We start from the raw sequence: 17,246 nt of genomic DNA, 5'->3' as shown, positions 1-17,246 counted from the left end.
GACTTTTAATAGTCAAAGCGAAATAAAGTAAGAACCAAAAGGACAAAATTTCAGGTCAAACTTGACTTTCCTCCTACGTATTTTCTCGGCAACGTAGGACAGGTAAATAAACTCATTCATATCACAACCTGTCTGAAAATGAAACTTGTAAAACCTACCTCATGTCTTTTTTGGAAGACTATCTTTAAGTCTTACTGTAAAATGAAAATAGAAAATTATTGCTTTCTCATGACTTTTTTTCTCTAAATATTTCTTTACTGCCTCTATAAAAATCTGATTGTAGCATTCAAAACAAAACTAACTTCATGTTTAGATCAGTAAGGACTAATGTTTATATCCTTGTAAACACAAAGGTAATTTTATTTTATATCTACATTTTAATATTCCATAGATTGCTGACAATGCATAATATACAAATAGTAACTCAAAATATTTAACTTTTTAGGGTCTAAGTAGAAGGAAAATGTATTAAATGTTAGTAAAATAATTTCAGATCTCTTGTTTCTATAAACTATGCACCTATTAACCTTCTTTGTCTTAGGGAAACTAGGTGATGAGTATATCCTTAAAATTATGAAGGACAAGCTCATGTCCATGCCTTGTAGGAATCAGGGATATGTTTTAGATGGGTTCCCAGAGACCTATGAAGAGGCAATGGAGCTTTTTAGAGGTGTGTACTGCTTGATTTGGTTTTGTTGCTGCTTTTGTTTTTATTGCTGCTGATGTTGTCATTATCATTGTTGTTCTCAGAGCCATACTACTTGAGTGCATCAGCACTGTAAAGACTGCAGTGCAAGATACAAAACTAAGTTTTGTGATGTGTGATTATTAGAATGTAAGAAAGACTGTAATGCACCTTATTTAATTTATGCACAAGATAATTTTTAGACTATCTTTCCTGGTAATGTAAAAAGTAAGTGCACAAGCATGGAGGATGCTCTCTTGTCCAGCTCCAATTAAGCAGGCTCTGTAGAAGAATTTCTTCATAATGTTTAAGGGCTACTGAATGAGGGGATCCAGCCAGTGCACCACTACATATTTTGTGAGCCAAATTACAGTGTATTTATTAGGTAAGCTATTGTAGATACATACATTTCAAATTGTGAGCAAGCACTGTCTATACATTAAGACCAAGAATCATCTTCATGTTTAAATTATAACTGAGGTTTGAAGGTACAGAAGAATAGTCTTGTTCAGCTTAGTATGCTGTTCTGCAAATGGTCATGCTCAGCTGGTACTTTACAGGCAGTTTTACTGACTATTCATAAAAGCAGACCCTTAGTAGCAAAAACCATTTTAACAGAGTTGTAAAATATTTCTACTCATTGTTCTGAGCCTTGTCTCTATTTTTTGCAGAATAATTTATTGGGCAGGAGGAGAGGCCAAAGATAAGACAGCAGTTTTAAAATTGGACAGGTTTAAAAATTGTATGTGCATGTAGATACATCTGTGGTATAGGCAAACTACTAGTGTCCCAAGGTACAATTCTGGGGTGCCTGGCAACATGAATTACTTACTGAATTCTCTAAACTGGTGTCAAGGTTAAATTAATTTCCAATTGTTATTAAAATTTGGATATTGGCAAACCTGTGTTTTACTTGGCAAATTTTTAGCAAATAAAGTGATATTGTTGCTTCAAATGAAAATGTCAATTATTTCTTACTTTTGTTTTAGTGGAAGAGGAAGAAGGAGAAGAAGAAGAGGAACAAGCAGCAGGCAAAATGCCTAAATTTAATCAAATAATCATACCTGGTAAGTTCAATAGATTTCGTTATAAATAAACTGAGTAGTTTAATTTTCTAATTAAATAAACTGATGAAAAATTGCTGCCACCAACAAGAAGTCTAAAATATTACTCCATCTGTCCCTGTTTAATTTAACTTAAAAAAAAAAATCTATTTCATGTAATGCTGCTGCCCTCATATTTAAAAGTGAACAATTAATCATAGAATCATTTAGGTTGGAAAAGACCACTAAGAGCATCAAGTCAAACCCTAAATCTTGCACTTCCAAGTCCACCACTAAACCATGTCCTTAAGTGTCACATCTCTCAAATACCTCTGGGGATGGTGACTCAGTCATCTCAACTTCTCCAACAGCCTATTCCAATGCTTGGCCACCTTTTTGTTGAAGAAGTTTTTCTTAATTAAAAGGAAGGGTTTGGTTCAGTTTCTGGGTTGTTTGTTTGTTTGTGTTTTTTTGTGAAAATGCCACCAACTGTTGGCTGATAACAACAGTAGTGGCTGTCTTGTTGTGATTACAGCAGCTTAATGGAATAAAAATGTAATGCATTGGTTATGCTGAGAATTAAAATAGAGTGGATTTAATCTATGTAGAAATTGCTTTATCCTGCTGTTTTTGCTTGATTCCTTTGGAAATTTTGTATATATTCAAACAATATGTTCTTCTTCACAGAATTTATTTTTTCTTTGATGGCATCTGATGAATTCCTTATAAACAGAATAATACAACTTTCAGAGAGTGAAGTTGCTGGAACTCAATATACTGAGGAGCAGTTCCTGGAAGCTCTGAAACACTTCCGCAAGATAAATGCTGATGATGTGACAGTTCTCAACTATTTTGATGAACTTGAAATACATCCTCAGTTTGTTGGTAAGGAATAATAAAATTAGTAGATATAACATGAATAAAAAAATTTTTGTTCTTACAAATGTAACACTTGCAAAAATCAAATAGTAAGTATCCATATATAAATAATATTTTTATTAACATTGCAGAATACATATACAACAAGCACATAATTATATACCTGCAAAAATATTCTTTTACTGTTAACCTGTTTGTAAAATTTGCATTGTTAGTTGTTCATTTTTGTAATTTTAATTATTAGAATAATTTTGTGACTTAGTTTACAGATCTTTGTACTGGTATCCTTTCACATATGTGTAAGAGTACATTTTCATGGACATATACATCATGGTTCCTTATATTTTTTTTTTCTTTAGATTTATCCACTGATGCTATTGTTGTCCTCAAAAATTGGATTTGTTACCTGGTGGGCAAAAAACTAATAATTACACCCTGAAGAGAGGCATTGATTGTTGATTTCAGAGTTGTGCTAACCTCTGTGCTGGGTGGTAGTCCACAAATCAAATGCTCCTACTGTTGCCCGATTGATAAATGACACGAAACTCGGGTTGTGGGTGCTTTATGAAGGGCCCGGGATGCTGGGGGACTCACGTCCCAAAAACCCGAGCCCCCAAATTCACGTATGGGTGCTTCCCTCTTATACATGCGATTCACAACAAAGTCTCCAAGAAACAGTTCCCCGTTCCCCTTGCCTAGTCTCTAAGAAACAGTTCCCTGTTCCCCTTGCCTGGTCACAGACCCCTTGTGATACATTCCTTGGTTCACAAACAAGATCATTAATCCTCTGCTTATCTTATTCTAAGAGCATTGTCTGCTGCCTCCAGACAGGTTAGCATTCTTACTTTCCTGCACTAGTTTAATTATTTATTAAATCCCTAAGACTACCTGCTAGGTTACACACAAAACCCAACACACTTTCAACGGCTACAAAACTACTTTTTAACAAACCAGTTCACACACAACTCACTGTAATTAAATATTTTGCTAAATTTCATTTCTTTTCCAACACTACTGTCAAAACTTTTGACTATTTATACATTTTACCAAACCAAGGGATTAGTGTTTATTGGCTAAATATTACATAGTTCTCTTATTAATTAGTATTCTTCTATTGGGTAATTATTCTCTTGCTTCCTATGCTCAGTGTTACTCTTCTTTTGGGTCAGTGGGTTTTTTGTGTTGGTGGTCCTTGAATATATTGGTGGTTGTGATTTCCTTACTGCTGGCATTAACTTTCACCCAGCTGGAGCTGATTTCAGCACAATTTCTCAGTTGGCTTTATTCTTTTCTTCCTTGGGCGTTCTGCCAAATGCCCTTATGGCCTGCAAACGTTGCACTCTTTGTGTCCACTATCAGTGGTACATGCTTCTTCCCCAGTTTGTTAATGGCTCATTGGTCTGAGATCATTGAGTCTTGTTCAGGCCTACACCTTAACAAGGTAATTCAAGGAACAAGTAATTTGTTTTTGTAACACCTGGACATCATTTAGAGCTTGCTGTCGGTTTCATGGGTTAAACCTTCCTTCTTGTTGATCAAGCTTGAAAGTATGCAAAGATGAAACATCAAAGTACATAATTTCTTTAAAAAAAAATTTACGTTTTCCACATTTTGCAACCCCATGACAACATGTGGGTAATCTGTAAATTAAGAAGCATTTAAGAAAATTACTAGAAATCAAAAGTGGAAGCCTGAGACTGAATCTGTTTTGCACTATACCTGTATGAGAGAAAATTTGTCTTCCCTACATACTATCTAGAAAATTGTGATCACTGGGAAATCTTAGCTATAATCTGATTATTCATGCCAGTGAGATCAGAGTGACAGCATTCTAAAGAAAAGGTGGGTTTTAGGGGGGAGAGGAGGAAAGGAAACAAAGAGGGGCGAGACCTCTGCAGCTAAAATCAAACTGCTGATACTTGCAATGTCTATTTGAGATGAATTGTGAAAAGTTAATTGTCCAACCACCTAGCCACAAGTGATTTTCCAAGATTTTTATTTATTGTCAGTCATGGAGATTATTTTGAAAATAATAAGATATAAGTGTTGTTAGGAAGTGTAGTAGTGGGAGAAAATAGTGAGTTAGTGTAATTATTTTAGAATTGAGGAAATTCTACAAGTAAATGTATGAAATGGTAAATATTAAGGTCTGGTGTCACCAACTGGTCATATTCCTAGCTTATACACTTCCAGATATGCAAGTAGAGGCGCTGTCAAAGAATTATGCCTCAAGATTATTATTCAACTGTAACCCATTCCAAATACAGAAACTCACTTGCCTACTGATTTTAGTTATTGCAGTATCACAACTGTGACAATCCAGATGGTTTTCATGTTGGGTGTATAGCATTGGTTTTCCTGTTCAAATGAGCATCATCTTTACGTCCTGTTTATCTCAGAAGTGTCTCCTTACCCATGTTCACATTCCTGGTTGTTACCCATGGAGGCATGCAGGTGTGTTGCTTCTGCTGTAAAATGGTAGGAACAGATCACAAAGATAACTCAGCCATTAACCCCTCCATTCTAGTCGATGTTCCAGCTGGATTTTCAGATGCACAGAATTAAGTAGCAATGGATTTTAGCAGAGACCCAACTGCTTGCTCAGTTATATTCCAAAGTTGTTAAAAATTGTGCCTGTGATTTGTTAAATGTTGTTTCAAAATAATGAATGTTTTTTTCCACTTTAAATTAAAAAAATTGTAACATGGTTTTATGTATCATTTTTATGATTATTATTTTTTCTGAGTCTGAAATATGATTAGTACAAAGGAGTGGGCTTCAAGATTCTGGAAACTCCACTTTGCTTTGATGACTCACTATATGAAGACTGCAAGTTGGTTATCTTGTGGCTCATTTTTCTCATTTGCAAACTGGGAATGTTGACAGGCATGTTAAATCTTATACAAAAAGGCATGTTAAAGTTACAACAGCAATCCCTTTAAAGACATTAATTTGTGAACTCCTTCTCCAGTGATCTTTCCTCTCAGCTAGCATCAGTGCTAACTTCATTTCTCATTTAAATTGAATTAGTTTTTTAGGATAAATGTAGCTAATTCTGATTGCTGTAAAATGAACCTTGTACCCTTCTGTGGCCATCCAAGAAAAAGATGCAGTCTTTGAGACCTCAAATTCAACATTGAAACCATTCTTAGCAATACTTTAAATGACAAGAAAAGTGATTTTCATTGTAATTTGTATGTCCAGGTGCAGCTAAAATTGTCGGAATGATGGGCTGCTTGCTATAGCAAATGTATTGCTTTAATTCGGAATACTTCAGGAATGCAATTCCTGAGTTTTGAAAGAAGAAGCTGTAAAATAAGCTTTATCACATAGAATTATGTTAGTTTCCTCCTCAATTCATGCTCAGACTTTGGATTTGAGGTCCAAATCAAAAACAATTTAACTCTTAGAAAAATGGTATTAGTATTTGAGAGACTGATTTGCCTGAATTGGTGATTAGAAAGAACTGGGAAAAAAGCTTCCTAAAGAGCTGTGGAGCTGGGGTGACTGATTTCTCATCTAAATTCTGTATTATGATTCTTCTTTTCCCCTCCATCTGCATGTCTCCTTACCCACTTCTGTGCTTTTACACCTTCCATTTCCTGCCCCTGAACAAATACTTTATCTCAGTATTCTCTCCCTTCAAACAACCACTTTTCCTCTTTTCCATGTACATTCCTGTACTGTTTCTGCCTCCACACACTGAATGCATACAGAAACTAGGGAGCCCTGGAGAAAGTCTTCATTCTTCTGTATTTTTTCTTTTTTCTTGTCAAGTTTATTGTGCAAGTAACTTCCAGCAATTAGAAGTAGAGAAGGAATAAATGAAAGAGAAGGTCTTGTTCTGTCCTTGTGTTCCTACATGAAGCTAAAAATTTGTTTTGTAAATATAACACAGTAAGATATTGACTGGAGAAAGGTCTGTGTATTTGTAAATCTGTATGAGTGAAACCATCGGAGTTTGTGCCACATCCTAACAACCTATTGTGTAGCATTCAGGGAGGAGAAAAGGAGAAAACTGATGGTTTTGTGCATCTGGAGAAGACATAAGATTGGTGCCAGGAACATCTCTCAGATATGGTAGTTGACCTCTTTTTTGGGTTCAAAACCTGGGCAAGCTTCAATGGTTAAACAATTGTTGTAAAATTTATTTTAGTATGTTTCTTCCTTACATCAGCTTAAAAGGCAAAGTATTTCAGATGAAACTGGTAAAGAAAATCAGATTTAGAAAACTTCATTCTATGTAACAAAAAGTTGACATTTATAAGCGATTGAAAACAACATCTTTTACTTTAAAATTCAAATAACATGAACACAATATATTTTTAGGCCTTGCATAATACTTGAGGATAGTTGACAAAACCTTGAAATGGTTCTCTCTTGTATTATTTAAAAGATGTAGCTGTATATGAAGATTTTGAAAACAGACTTGCTGTATCAAAGATCATCAAGGAAGTTGGAGAACCTCGGAATTATGGTTTGACAGATGAAGAAAAGGAGGTTTTGCAACGCCAGGCAGCTGAGGAACAGCTTGCCAAAGAAGCTAAAGAAAAAGCTGAACAAGAGCGTAAAGAAGATAAGGAAAGGGAAGAAAGAAAGGAGAGATGGGAAGAGTGGGTAGGTTAATACTTTTTTTTTTTTGAAAACATTATTATTTATGTGTTTTAGATGACTTCAAGTAATCTGTTATGTAAATACACTTGGGAAATGTAGCATAAATTCTCTTGTTCCTTGTATCCTAATTTAGGTTTGGGTTAGGCTATCTCCACAGTGCATTTCAAAGCCCATCTTACATAATATGCTTTTTTTATTACAGACATAGCATTTTTGTGCATTTTGGTATCAGCATGTCTTTAAAACACTTTTATAGTACTCTTGTTGCTGCTGTGCTGTAGCTCTTCTATTTTACCATTTATAAATATCTACTACAATCAGCGGAGACTTTACTTACCAAGTCGAACAAGACTTTTGTATTTGCTCAGTTTACTTCTAAGCACCTGACTAAGTCTTAATTATCAAACTAGATTTTTAGCTCAACACTGACCCAATCTTCCAGCCTACACTGCAGAAAGGTTTCTGAGCCTGCAAGAACGTGTGTAAGAGCTGAGTACTCGGTTTGGTAAGGACTACCTGACGCAGTCTGAAGGATGGTTTTTGTTTGCTAATAATCTAATAAGTACTTGGTATATAGGCTAGCTGACCCCAGAAGACTTGCTCGTGATGCTTTTTCCTTATTTACCTTTCCACACCCAAGGACAGTTTCGTTAAATGACCTGAAATTGGTACTGTAAGAATGTTCCTGTTCACACCCAAAGTCAGGCCGTTTCACCAGAAGGCAAGTCTATTGTCTTCTTCTAGAGTTATTTAAAAACAAACTAATCCTTCCTAGGAGAAGTCCTTTTCTTATATTTCAATGCCCATACACATCTATTGGGTAATAATATGCTGAAATTACTGACAATTAAAGAAAGATTTACATTCCTCTGATGTTGGCTCATATATAAGGGTTTTCTAACATCTGATTGTTTACAGCTTCATTCAGCATTAAACAGCATTTTGTACCCTGTGAAGTTCTTAAGAATAGCTAACACAATTTAGCTAGATTCAATCCAAGCCATCTACCTTTAAAAGTGCAAACTGCATTAATCAAAGCTGAAGTAGGGTTAGATAAAACGTGTGTTTAAGGTTATGATCAGATCTAAGCAACTGTTCATTTGCCCTTGACGCTGTAAATTAGCTGCTGTCTCCGAGTAGTGGCCAAAGACCACTTGCAAGATTTATTCAATAGCACTCCTGAATTGTGTGAATAAGGTAAAAATTGGTGTATCTGTTTTATCTGAATATTGCTTTTGTGTTATGCCTCGAGTATAGAAAAGCAGTCTTCAGAGTATCATCTGTTTGCTGTATCTCTATATGACTCAGGCTACTGATGAATAAAATGAGTGAAGAGAGGACAATGAAAATGAGTTGCAGAAATCTCCTGGCAAAAGCTGCTGCAAGTATGCATGCTACTAAGTGCTATTGAATGGAAGGAAGAAAAGCTTGCAGCAGTTATATTCCCTCATCCCTCTTACTTTTTGAGTGTAAAAATATTATTTGATTTAACCTGAATTCAGAAATAAATTTAGCTGGTTGAAACAGATGTATTTCACTGTGGTTTTAGTGACTAGTTTAGTTTATTTGACTCTCAAGCCCCTCAAAAACATTAATGAAATACAAATAAAACAAATAAAGGGAACCAAAGAGAAACAAACTCAACACAATTAACAAATTAAAAAATTAGAAAGCCAGGGCTCTCTACTGAGTAAAAATATTCTCCTTCCCTCCAGTTAAAATAAGCCTCAAGAAACCACCCGTGTTTTGCAATAGTACTAATTTTTGAAGTGCTACAGTGTATTTCAACTGTTTTGCCAAATACCTTATGGGAACAGGACCACTGGAAGACTTGAGACTAAACCTCCTTTTAGGTGTTAAGGAAAAAAATAAAATCGTTTTAGTAAAGAGATTATGTCAGTCCTGATTATGTTAAATTCTGTACCCTCAGTGTGTTGTGTGCTCTAAATATAATAGACAGTTAATAATTATTACTGTCAGCTTGTTCTTTAAAGTTCTGTCCACAGCTTCTAAAACTATTTTTTCCCTCTAGACCAGCACTATTATTTAGCCAAATGTTATTTGATTGATTTTATAAACATATTTTTTCTTTATTAATTGTAGATTAAACAGCAGGAGGAAGTGAAAAAACAGGAACAAGAGTTATTGGAGGCCCAGTCTATTCCACTACGAAACTATTTAATGAAGCATGTCATGCCAACACTTATGCAAGGCATAAATGAATGTTGTAGGATCAGGCCTGATGACCCAGTCAATTTTCTGGTAAGGTGATTATGTTTTATTTCATAAATATTTTTGAATACTCATATAGACCAAATAATCTCTATTAATGAAAGGACTTAAATTTCCTCCTCACTTGCAGGACAGTAACTAATTAGTTATTAGAACCTGCAGTTCTGGTGACCAGCAATTATAGTGAAAATTAAAACCCAGGAACTACTCCTCATGGGATCAGCTGATACTGTGTATCAAGGGAAGGATCCAGTGTAGTTAAACAGTAATAGGACAAAAATCACTACCAGAATCTGTTTCCCCTTAGTATGTGCACTTTGCACATCTTATGTACCCTGACAATTCTGCTGTGCCATAGAGGACTACAAGTTAAAGAACTGTTTTACATTAGGCTTTCATTTCCACTAGACTGATTTGTGCCAATGAACCTGTTATGATATCTGATAGCTGGAGTTAGGTGCCTCAAAAGAGGGTCCACAAATAAAGAAATCCCTGAGCAATTACATCGTTACAATCCAGACTCCCCATCCCTCACAGGACATCCCTCATGGGACCAAGAGCTCTATGAGGCTCTGAGGTCTGGTTGCCCTTCATTGGTTTGCTCTCTGTTACCAAGGGTTTGCTAAAGGGTCACGTCCACACCCTGTTAGGTCGGTTTCAGTGGGCTTTTGGTTGGTCCTGGTTGTTACAATCATGTGGTTGTTACGGTTCATATACCATGATCTATGGGCTGTCTACCCCAGCTATTAATTTTTAAGTAATGTTTAAGCTGCATCTTTGTCTATTCTATTATTAATGTTCAGATTGTTAGTGCCAGGTTTCACTGCAATCCATCTTTGACTTAAAAACATAACCATATGGTTCAGATAAAGTTCAACCTGCAGCATAAAAATTCTAGCTACTTATGCTTACTTTCAAATGATTTTAAATTTTTAACTCTTCAGAAAGCAGGACATCACTCTCCCCCGCTACCCCCACCCCCTGGCACAACTGAACACGTTGTCAGAATGGTAAATGCAAGCTCTTTGGTAATTCCCTTCACAATACACACATAAATAAAGGAAAAAATCCTGTAGGACATTCACAGACTAATTCCAGTTGCAAATGACCTCAGGACAGTATCCAGCTCAACTTCGGGCTGCAAGCAGGGTCAGGTCATTGCATTCAGACAGGAATCCAGGTGGTGTAACATTATTGCTGTGCTGCTGTTCTGCCTGCACGTCCTGACCAAGCTGTTTACAAGCTGAAACAGGATTTTATAAATCAAACAAAAGATTGAAATGAAGGCAGTTGTGTTACAATTCAACTTCAGGCACTCAGGAATGTTTTCTTTTTGCCTGCTGGTGAGTGATAGCTACCTGTAGCTGTAGATCTTCCCTCATAACTGAATAGCTTTTAAAGATCAGGATCAGTGGGTCTAGAAATCAGGTTCTAGGGTACTCCCTAGACCTTTCCTTGGAGTGACAAAACTGTTATAAATGGCTCACTTCCTTCTCTTGCCCACGCTAGAAACAGTGACTGCTATGAAGAGTGTGAGTGAGGTCGGTGGTATTTTGGATAGTCTTTGGGGGAAAGAGTTTTCTCTCACATAGAGACATTTTCTGCCATAAGCTACATTTAATACGTTCTGCAGTGTTGTTTAAAGCAATGTTATCCACTATATCTTTGTTATTTTGCATATATTTTGAAGTTGGAGATGTGAAAATAATTGTAGTTTTGAAACTCTTCTGTTTACAGGCAGAATATCTCTTCAAGAACAGTCCTGATATTGACTGGAATAAACGTTAAATCCTAGCTGCAACAGGAATTGTGAAACAAAAAGGGAGAAAATTCCTAATACATTTTAGATAAAAAAAGACTTAGTTTCTCATGTTATTTTTGTTTAGGCTTACTATGCAATCTTCATTTTTATTTATCATACTTTATTACTATTTTGTACTGGATTTTTAATCCTCTTCTACAACATTCCATTTGCTGTATGTATTGATTGATACATTTACACATCCATATATTATTTTCCTAATCCTTAGTGAATGTAGGCAGCTAGCCTGAGAAAAACTTTTATTAAAAAAAGAAAAGTATTTCTACTGAAAAAGGAAATAAATAGAAGCAGCAAACTCTCTTATTTCCCCTCCTAGTTACCAAGAGGCAAAAATTCACACAATACAGTCTTCTTGTGCTTCTCTGAAGATTGACTGGTAAACAGGTTACCAACACAGGTATGTCATAAAACCTGTGCTTTACTTTGGTATCAAACACATGGCTGTAGAACTCATTTAATGATCTTCAGCATTCAACACTAGATAGATATTTTTTAGAGATTCTTGAAGAGTTTTCAGCACATGGCTGTCCTTCTCAGTTTTGCTGACTTCATCCAGCTGTCACAGGAACCATATCTGTGCTGACTGAGATCGAAGGGATTGCATACTTAGTGTAAAACAAATACAGGATTTTGTCAAAACAGAAGGCAAGGACCCTTTGTGCAAAAGGAAGGGGGGAAAAGTGGAAGAGCTGAAAGAATAGTGATATAGAAACATTTGACATTTATATTGTCTTTGAGTATCAGAATTTTAGATGAGTTAATGCCTGATGTTTTTATTCAGATATATTCGTCTTTTTGTAGAGTATCTTATTTCATCTGTTTTCATAGTTAGACAAGTTGGGAATAGAATTCAGATCCAGTATCTCCTACTCTAAAGAAACACATATTTTTGTGATCTATACGTCCTATATGCTGTCAGCCAAAGTCACCATTTGTCCTGTGAAGCAGTTGAAGATAAAATAATCGGTAGCTTTTGACACTTTTTTTAGTTTGAAAGTGCTATTTTTCAGAATAAAGATGACACTTAAAAAGAGAGGGCAAACAAGGTTTTCGCTAGAGTTACTGTAATGCACTGACTTTTCTAACAATAAAGTTTTGAACTAATCTATAAAGAGTGTGACTTTTTTTATAATATTCTGAAAGTTTATGCAGGCTACTCCAGGCAGATGTTTCAAGAACAACTCTTTCAATCCGTTCGCTTTGCTTTGCGCAGGGCACGAATGCTCAGTGAGCCCGACGGGGGCAGCCCAAGCCACGCACGGGGCTGCCTTTGAACGAGCCCCTTCCGAGCCCAGAGCGCCGGGCCGGCTCTCCGAGACTCTGCGGTGCCGGGGCGGGGAGAGCCGAGCCGAGCCGAGCCGAGGCGAGCCGAGCCGAGCCGCTCCCGTCCCGCCCGGCCCCGCGCACGCGCCGCCCCGCGGCCGTTGGCGCTTTGTTTTCAAACCTCGGCCGGCGCCGCTGCAGGCGCCACCGCGACTACACTCCCCAGCGTGCCCCGCGGCCCCGCCTCCCTCTGCGCACGCGCGGCCGGGCGAGCGTGCGCGCCGTGCGGGGGTGTTCGCAGCGCTGCGTCAGGGCCCCCCCGCCCCGGGACGTTGCTGTGGTAGCGTCCGGGCGCCATGTTAGAAGGCCGGAGGGGAAGAGGCGAGTGAAGCGGCGGCGGCGGCCGGGCCCGGCACAGCCGCTCCCTCCGCTCCCGGGGCCTGGCCCCGGCCCGTGCCATGGTCGCGGCTCCCGCCGCTCCGCGGGACGAGTGACCGGTCCTCAGGCGGCAGCGGTGGGTGAGGAGGAAGAAGAGGAGGAAGAAGGGGACGACGCGGCGGCGGTGGTGGCGGCGGCGGCGGAGGAGGAGGAGGAGGGGCCGGAGAGACGATGCCGTTGTAAGTCCGGGAGCTCGCGGGGCGCGCTCGGGGCTCGCGTTGTGCCGGCCCGGGCCCGGCGCTCCCCACATGCCCGGGCCCTTCCCCCGCGCGGTCCCCTCGGCCCGGGCGCTTCCGCTGCCGCAGTGTGCGGCCCTGGCGCTGCTGCCCGCGCCGCCGGAGCTCCACGCTTTCTCGCCCCCCACCGTGCGAGCCCCGGAGCTGATAGCGACACGGCTTTTGCCTTGTTGTCGCCGCTTTCGCGATCTCGCAGCGGCAGCGTACGGGGCGGGGGGAACGCGTGCGGCGGCCTCCGCTCGCCGCTGCTGGCTCAGGGCGCACGGAGGGGCGAGACCCGCATGTTTTCCCTCGCTCGCCCCGGCCGCTAAGGGTGAAGCGCTTTCCCCCAGCCCCGTGAGGTCTCTCCCGCTGTGAGCACGCGGGCAGTTTATCCCCGTTCCGGGCAGGAGACCCCGGGCCGCTGCTTCCGGGGGGCTCCCCGAGCCCGGCGTGCTGCCCTTGGAACCCCCCGCTCCCGGCGGCTCCGGGCAGCGCCCCCGGCCGGCGGACGGGCCCGCGCGTCCCTCCCGCCCGCCGCCGGCAGCCGCGGCGCCTGTGCGCTGCCCGGGCCGTGCCGTGACCCTGCTGGCCGTCGGGAATAACCAAGTGTGACCTTATTCAGCCCAGTTTGTTCGCTGATTTTTTTCTTTTACCTCTGGCTTTTTTTTTCGCTTCCTTTTTTTTTTTTTTTTCCCCGTCCCTCATCGCTGACGCTTTTACGAATTCCGATTGAGACGACAAAACTTAAAGCTCCTCAGTTCTGAAGTTCACAATCTTAGTATTTTATTACGCTATAGAGATCGAGGGAAACAGTGATGTGTAGGTTATCAAGTGACTTTTCAGAATAAGGCATGTTTATGTATTTTGCTCGGTTGGTCTGTTTATTTGGTTTTTTGTTTGTGTGGTGGGGTTTTTTTTTCGTTGAAGGAGAAATTTAAAGAGTTTGTGATTCCACGCTCTTTCTCTCACTGTTACAATTTGGGATTATTCACTGTGGTTAAAAATATATCAACTTTTAAGTGGCGAATAACCAGGGTTGTCTGTTGTGCTTGTTAATTCAGTCTGAAAGTTAGTCATGGGGTGGATGACATGATAGAAACTTATCTGAGAGGGTTTATGGCAGGGAAGGAACCAGTGGGTGAATGCAGGAAGGAAAATGGTTATGCTGAGTAGGTTCTAATGGTTGTATAACGAAGCGCCAGTGTCTTTATAGGTGAGTTTTGCGCATGTTAATTATGGCAATGAAAAGTTACCAGAAGTCAGCTTTTGAAGTTGGTTAGGCTTTTCAGCCTCAGGAAAATGGGAGGGTATTTATTCCACTTGCTTTCATTCTTAGCTTATTGTGTTGTGACTACATAAATTCCAAAGGCTTAGTAACAACATATAAAAGTTTGGGCTACTTTTATGTGTTGTAATAACAGCCATCTTCAATTTTGAAAATTTTGGAATGATTTGATAATTTCTCTTGATGTAGGTGTCTGCGATACTTTAACTAGAAACACTTAAATAACAGTACATAGTTACAGTGGCACCAAGTTATTTCTATTTTCAGTGTAAACATTATTTGGCAACTTAACTAGTACAGGAGATTTATTGTAGTTAGCAAAAATGGGCCTTTTTCAGTTTATGCATTTGTTCTGTCATTTGTATGTTTGACATTGTTGACTTGGTGTCATCCAGTCAAGACTTTAAAGTGAGTATTATAATGCCACTAAGTAGAAATGCTGGTAATGCTAATTCTTGAGTTTGTGAAGTGAAGCCTCTGACTTTAGAGAAGAGAAAGAGGCAGCTTGGGAAGATTTTTCCTCTGTAATTCTTTCCAGACAGTTGATTCTGTCTTCTGGACGATAATCTTGTTGAGTGAAAGTAGAATAACCCTATGTTACTGCCAAACTTTCATGGTGACAAAATGTTCTTTTTTCTTTTTTTTTTTTTTTTTTTTTTTTTTGCCTGACTTTTCAATATGTTGTTCAAACTGCGTTTTCAGCCCTGGTGTTTACAATTGACAGGCCTTGTCAAATCTTATTTCTTATACAACCAGAGGTTGTCATTCTTGACTTGGAGTTCCGGGTTCTCCAGAGTTCAGCAGTGTTCATATTGCACTTATTAACAAAAGTAGAAAACCAATCAAATTCTCCCTGTACGTGGTACATCAATAGTAAGACTGCTGATGCTGATATCTGGCATTTACAGAAGCCTTCAGTATTTTTTTAAATATTAAAATTTATTTTAGAAACTTTAATGACTTTTTGTTAGAATTCTCATGTGGGGAGCGCTAGGAGCTGTATGAGGAAGAAGTCTTTTCAGAAAAGCTGATTAGAAACAAGGATGACCATTTCCCCTGTCATAAAGATAGATTTGAGTGCATGGTTAGGTATGGAATGGTCCTGTGCATTATCTGAAACATAAGATACCAGGGAAGGATGAATTCACTAAGCTGTTCATGTGTTTTGGTTGGATCTGGGGCTTATACAGAAAGGCTTCTGACTCAGTGAAGGTGGAGCTGTGTTTATGAGAGCGATGATTTGCTCTTTTCATGTAACCTGGGGCTTTCTAACCCTCCAAATAGAGACAACATGAATCTGTTTCTTGGTAAGGTGCTGAATGTCTGTGTGTGCTGAATTCATGGCAAAACACTTTGGAAATGTTTTGTTTTATTCTGTTACCAGAAGTGGAAAAGTGCTTTGAGGCAAATACATGAACATTTTAAAAGTGCCATAAGATCTATACATTTTAAGTATTATTAGTATTGCTAACTTCTATATTAGAGTTTTGGATTGTCATTAAGAGTTATTCTTTCCAGTGGACAGTCAAGCTGATTCTCACTTTTGAAGTAAGACTTCTCATTTTCTCTTTCACTGGACTTTGCTGTAGACATAGGCAAAGTCATTGTTTTCTTCACTTTTCATTAGAGACTGTCAGTTTACATGCTGGAAATACAGCATTGCATTTAAAATGCCTTGTGCTGACTGGGAATGGATAAGTAGTGTTTCTGGGCAGAGGGAGTTGAGAATTTTATAGGCTGTTAGTAAAGGAATTAAATTATTCTTAACTTTGGAGAGCAGTGGACTGACTTTAGAGGAATAGTTTGCTATAACATAAAGTGATAGCTTTCTTAACTGAGAAGCAATTAATACAAAAATGTGTGCTGAGGATTAGATGCAAGGATATATGGTTTTGCAGTAGCTTTCAGTCTTCCAGTATCACTCTAAAAAAGGACTGAGATTATACCTGTTAGTGTAAAAGTACTGCACAGAACTGGGAAACCCAGTTATTTTGGGCTGAGCAGATTTCACCACTGAGACAAATTAATCTCCTAACAGTGAAATGCTTTGTGAGATTCCTAGTTCTTAGTTTATAGTCCCTGTTATCTTTTGATTCAGCCTTACTGAATTTCTTAAATTACTCTTGAGTTTTTTGTCTCCCATATAGCCATAAAAATAGTTTTTGGTTCAACTGCTGCCTGTGCAGTTCATTAGCCCTTTCTTTTCTTTAAACTTGAGAAACTTCTCCTTCAGCTGTGTTAGTGAGATGGATTGTGGATTGGATTTTTGTTTGCTCACGCTGCCTTTCTTGTTCTTCTGTGTGAACAGAAGAGCCAGAGAGCTCAGGAGAGTGTCCAAGGTTGGCAGAATGTCTGTGAATGAGCTTCTGCCATAGGTGAGCCTCTTCTGTACCCCTGTTACCTGCAATTGCTCCAGTGCCTGTGTTCAAGCCAGTGTTTGTTTTGAACGCCTCATACTGACAGTTGAGGACATAATTCATGGCCTGAATGGTCCACTAATATTCTGCTAGATGTTGAAACTTTTATTTGGGGGGACAGCTCTATTGTCTTAACCATTTGAAACACATATTCCCAGTAACTGATTTGCACAGACTTCATTGGTGTTTCCTGCCTAGATTTTTGAAACTTCGTGTGGAGTGATGATGTAAGCATTAAGTTGGAATCTTCACTCTGAATTGCCAGTCACTCATTGCTGAAGGAAATTTAAAATGAAGCAAAACTCCTCAGCAGAGTTTGTCTGAATCTGGACACAGTGGAGCTTGAGCTC

At 39.1% G+C, this 17,246-nt stretch overlaps 2 protein-coding genes across 6 annotated transcripts in view; both read left to right on the top strand.

The window, feature by feature from the left end:
* Positions 1 to 12,381, top strand: part of AK7 (adenylate kinase 7) — a 29,672-nt gene extending 17,291 nt beyond the window's left edge. Inside the window, exons 13-18 of one of the 2 annotated variants that reach the window (XM_063159998.1) lie at positions 542 to 670; positions 1,675 to 1,752; positions 2,416 to 2,613; positions 7,004 to 7,224; positions 9,325 to 9,483; positions 11,191 to 12,381. In XM_063159998.1, coding sequence (XP_063016068.1) covers positions 542 to 670; positions 1,675 to 1,752; positions 2,416 to 2,613; positions 7,004 to 7,224; positions 9,325 to 9,483; positions 11,191 to 11,241 — 836 coding nt within the window. In that variant the 3' untranslated portion in view covers positions 11,242 to 12,381. The remainder of the gene's footprint in view (positions 1 to 541; positions 671 to 1,674; positions 1,753 to 2,415; positions 2,614 to 7,003; positions 7,225 to 9,324; positions 9,484 to 11,190) is intronic. The other variant, XM_063159999.1, reaches the window with a different exon arrangement.
* A 651-nt stretch (positions 12,382 to 13,032) lies between these two features.
* Positions 13,033 to 17,246, top strand: part of PAPOLA (poly(A) polymerase alpha) — a 43,947-nt gene continuing 39,733 nt past the window's right edge. For all 4 annotated transcript variants that reach the window (XM_063159997.1, XM_063159996.1, XM_063159995.1 and 1 more), the window contains exon 1: positions 13,033 to 13,155. In XM_063159997.1, coding sequence (XP_063016067.1) covers positions 13,148 to 13,155 — 8 coding nt within the window. In that variant the 5' untranslated portion in view covers positions 13,033 to 13,147. The remainder of the gene's footprint in view (positions 13,156 to 17,246) is intronic.

This window comes from Melospiza melodia, chromosome 6, assembly GCF_035770615.1.
Source record: "Melospiza melodia melodia isolate bMelMel2 chromosome 6, bMelMel2.pri, whole genome shotgun sequence".
Taxonomy (NCBI): Eukaryota; Metazoa; Chordata; class Aves; order Passeriformes; family Passerellidae; genus Melospiza; species Melospiza melodia.
The sequence above is the reverse complement of the archived record's forward strand: the minus strand, read 5'-3'. Positions and strand labels throughout refer to the sequence as shown.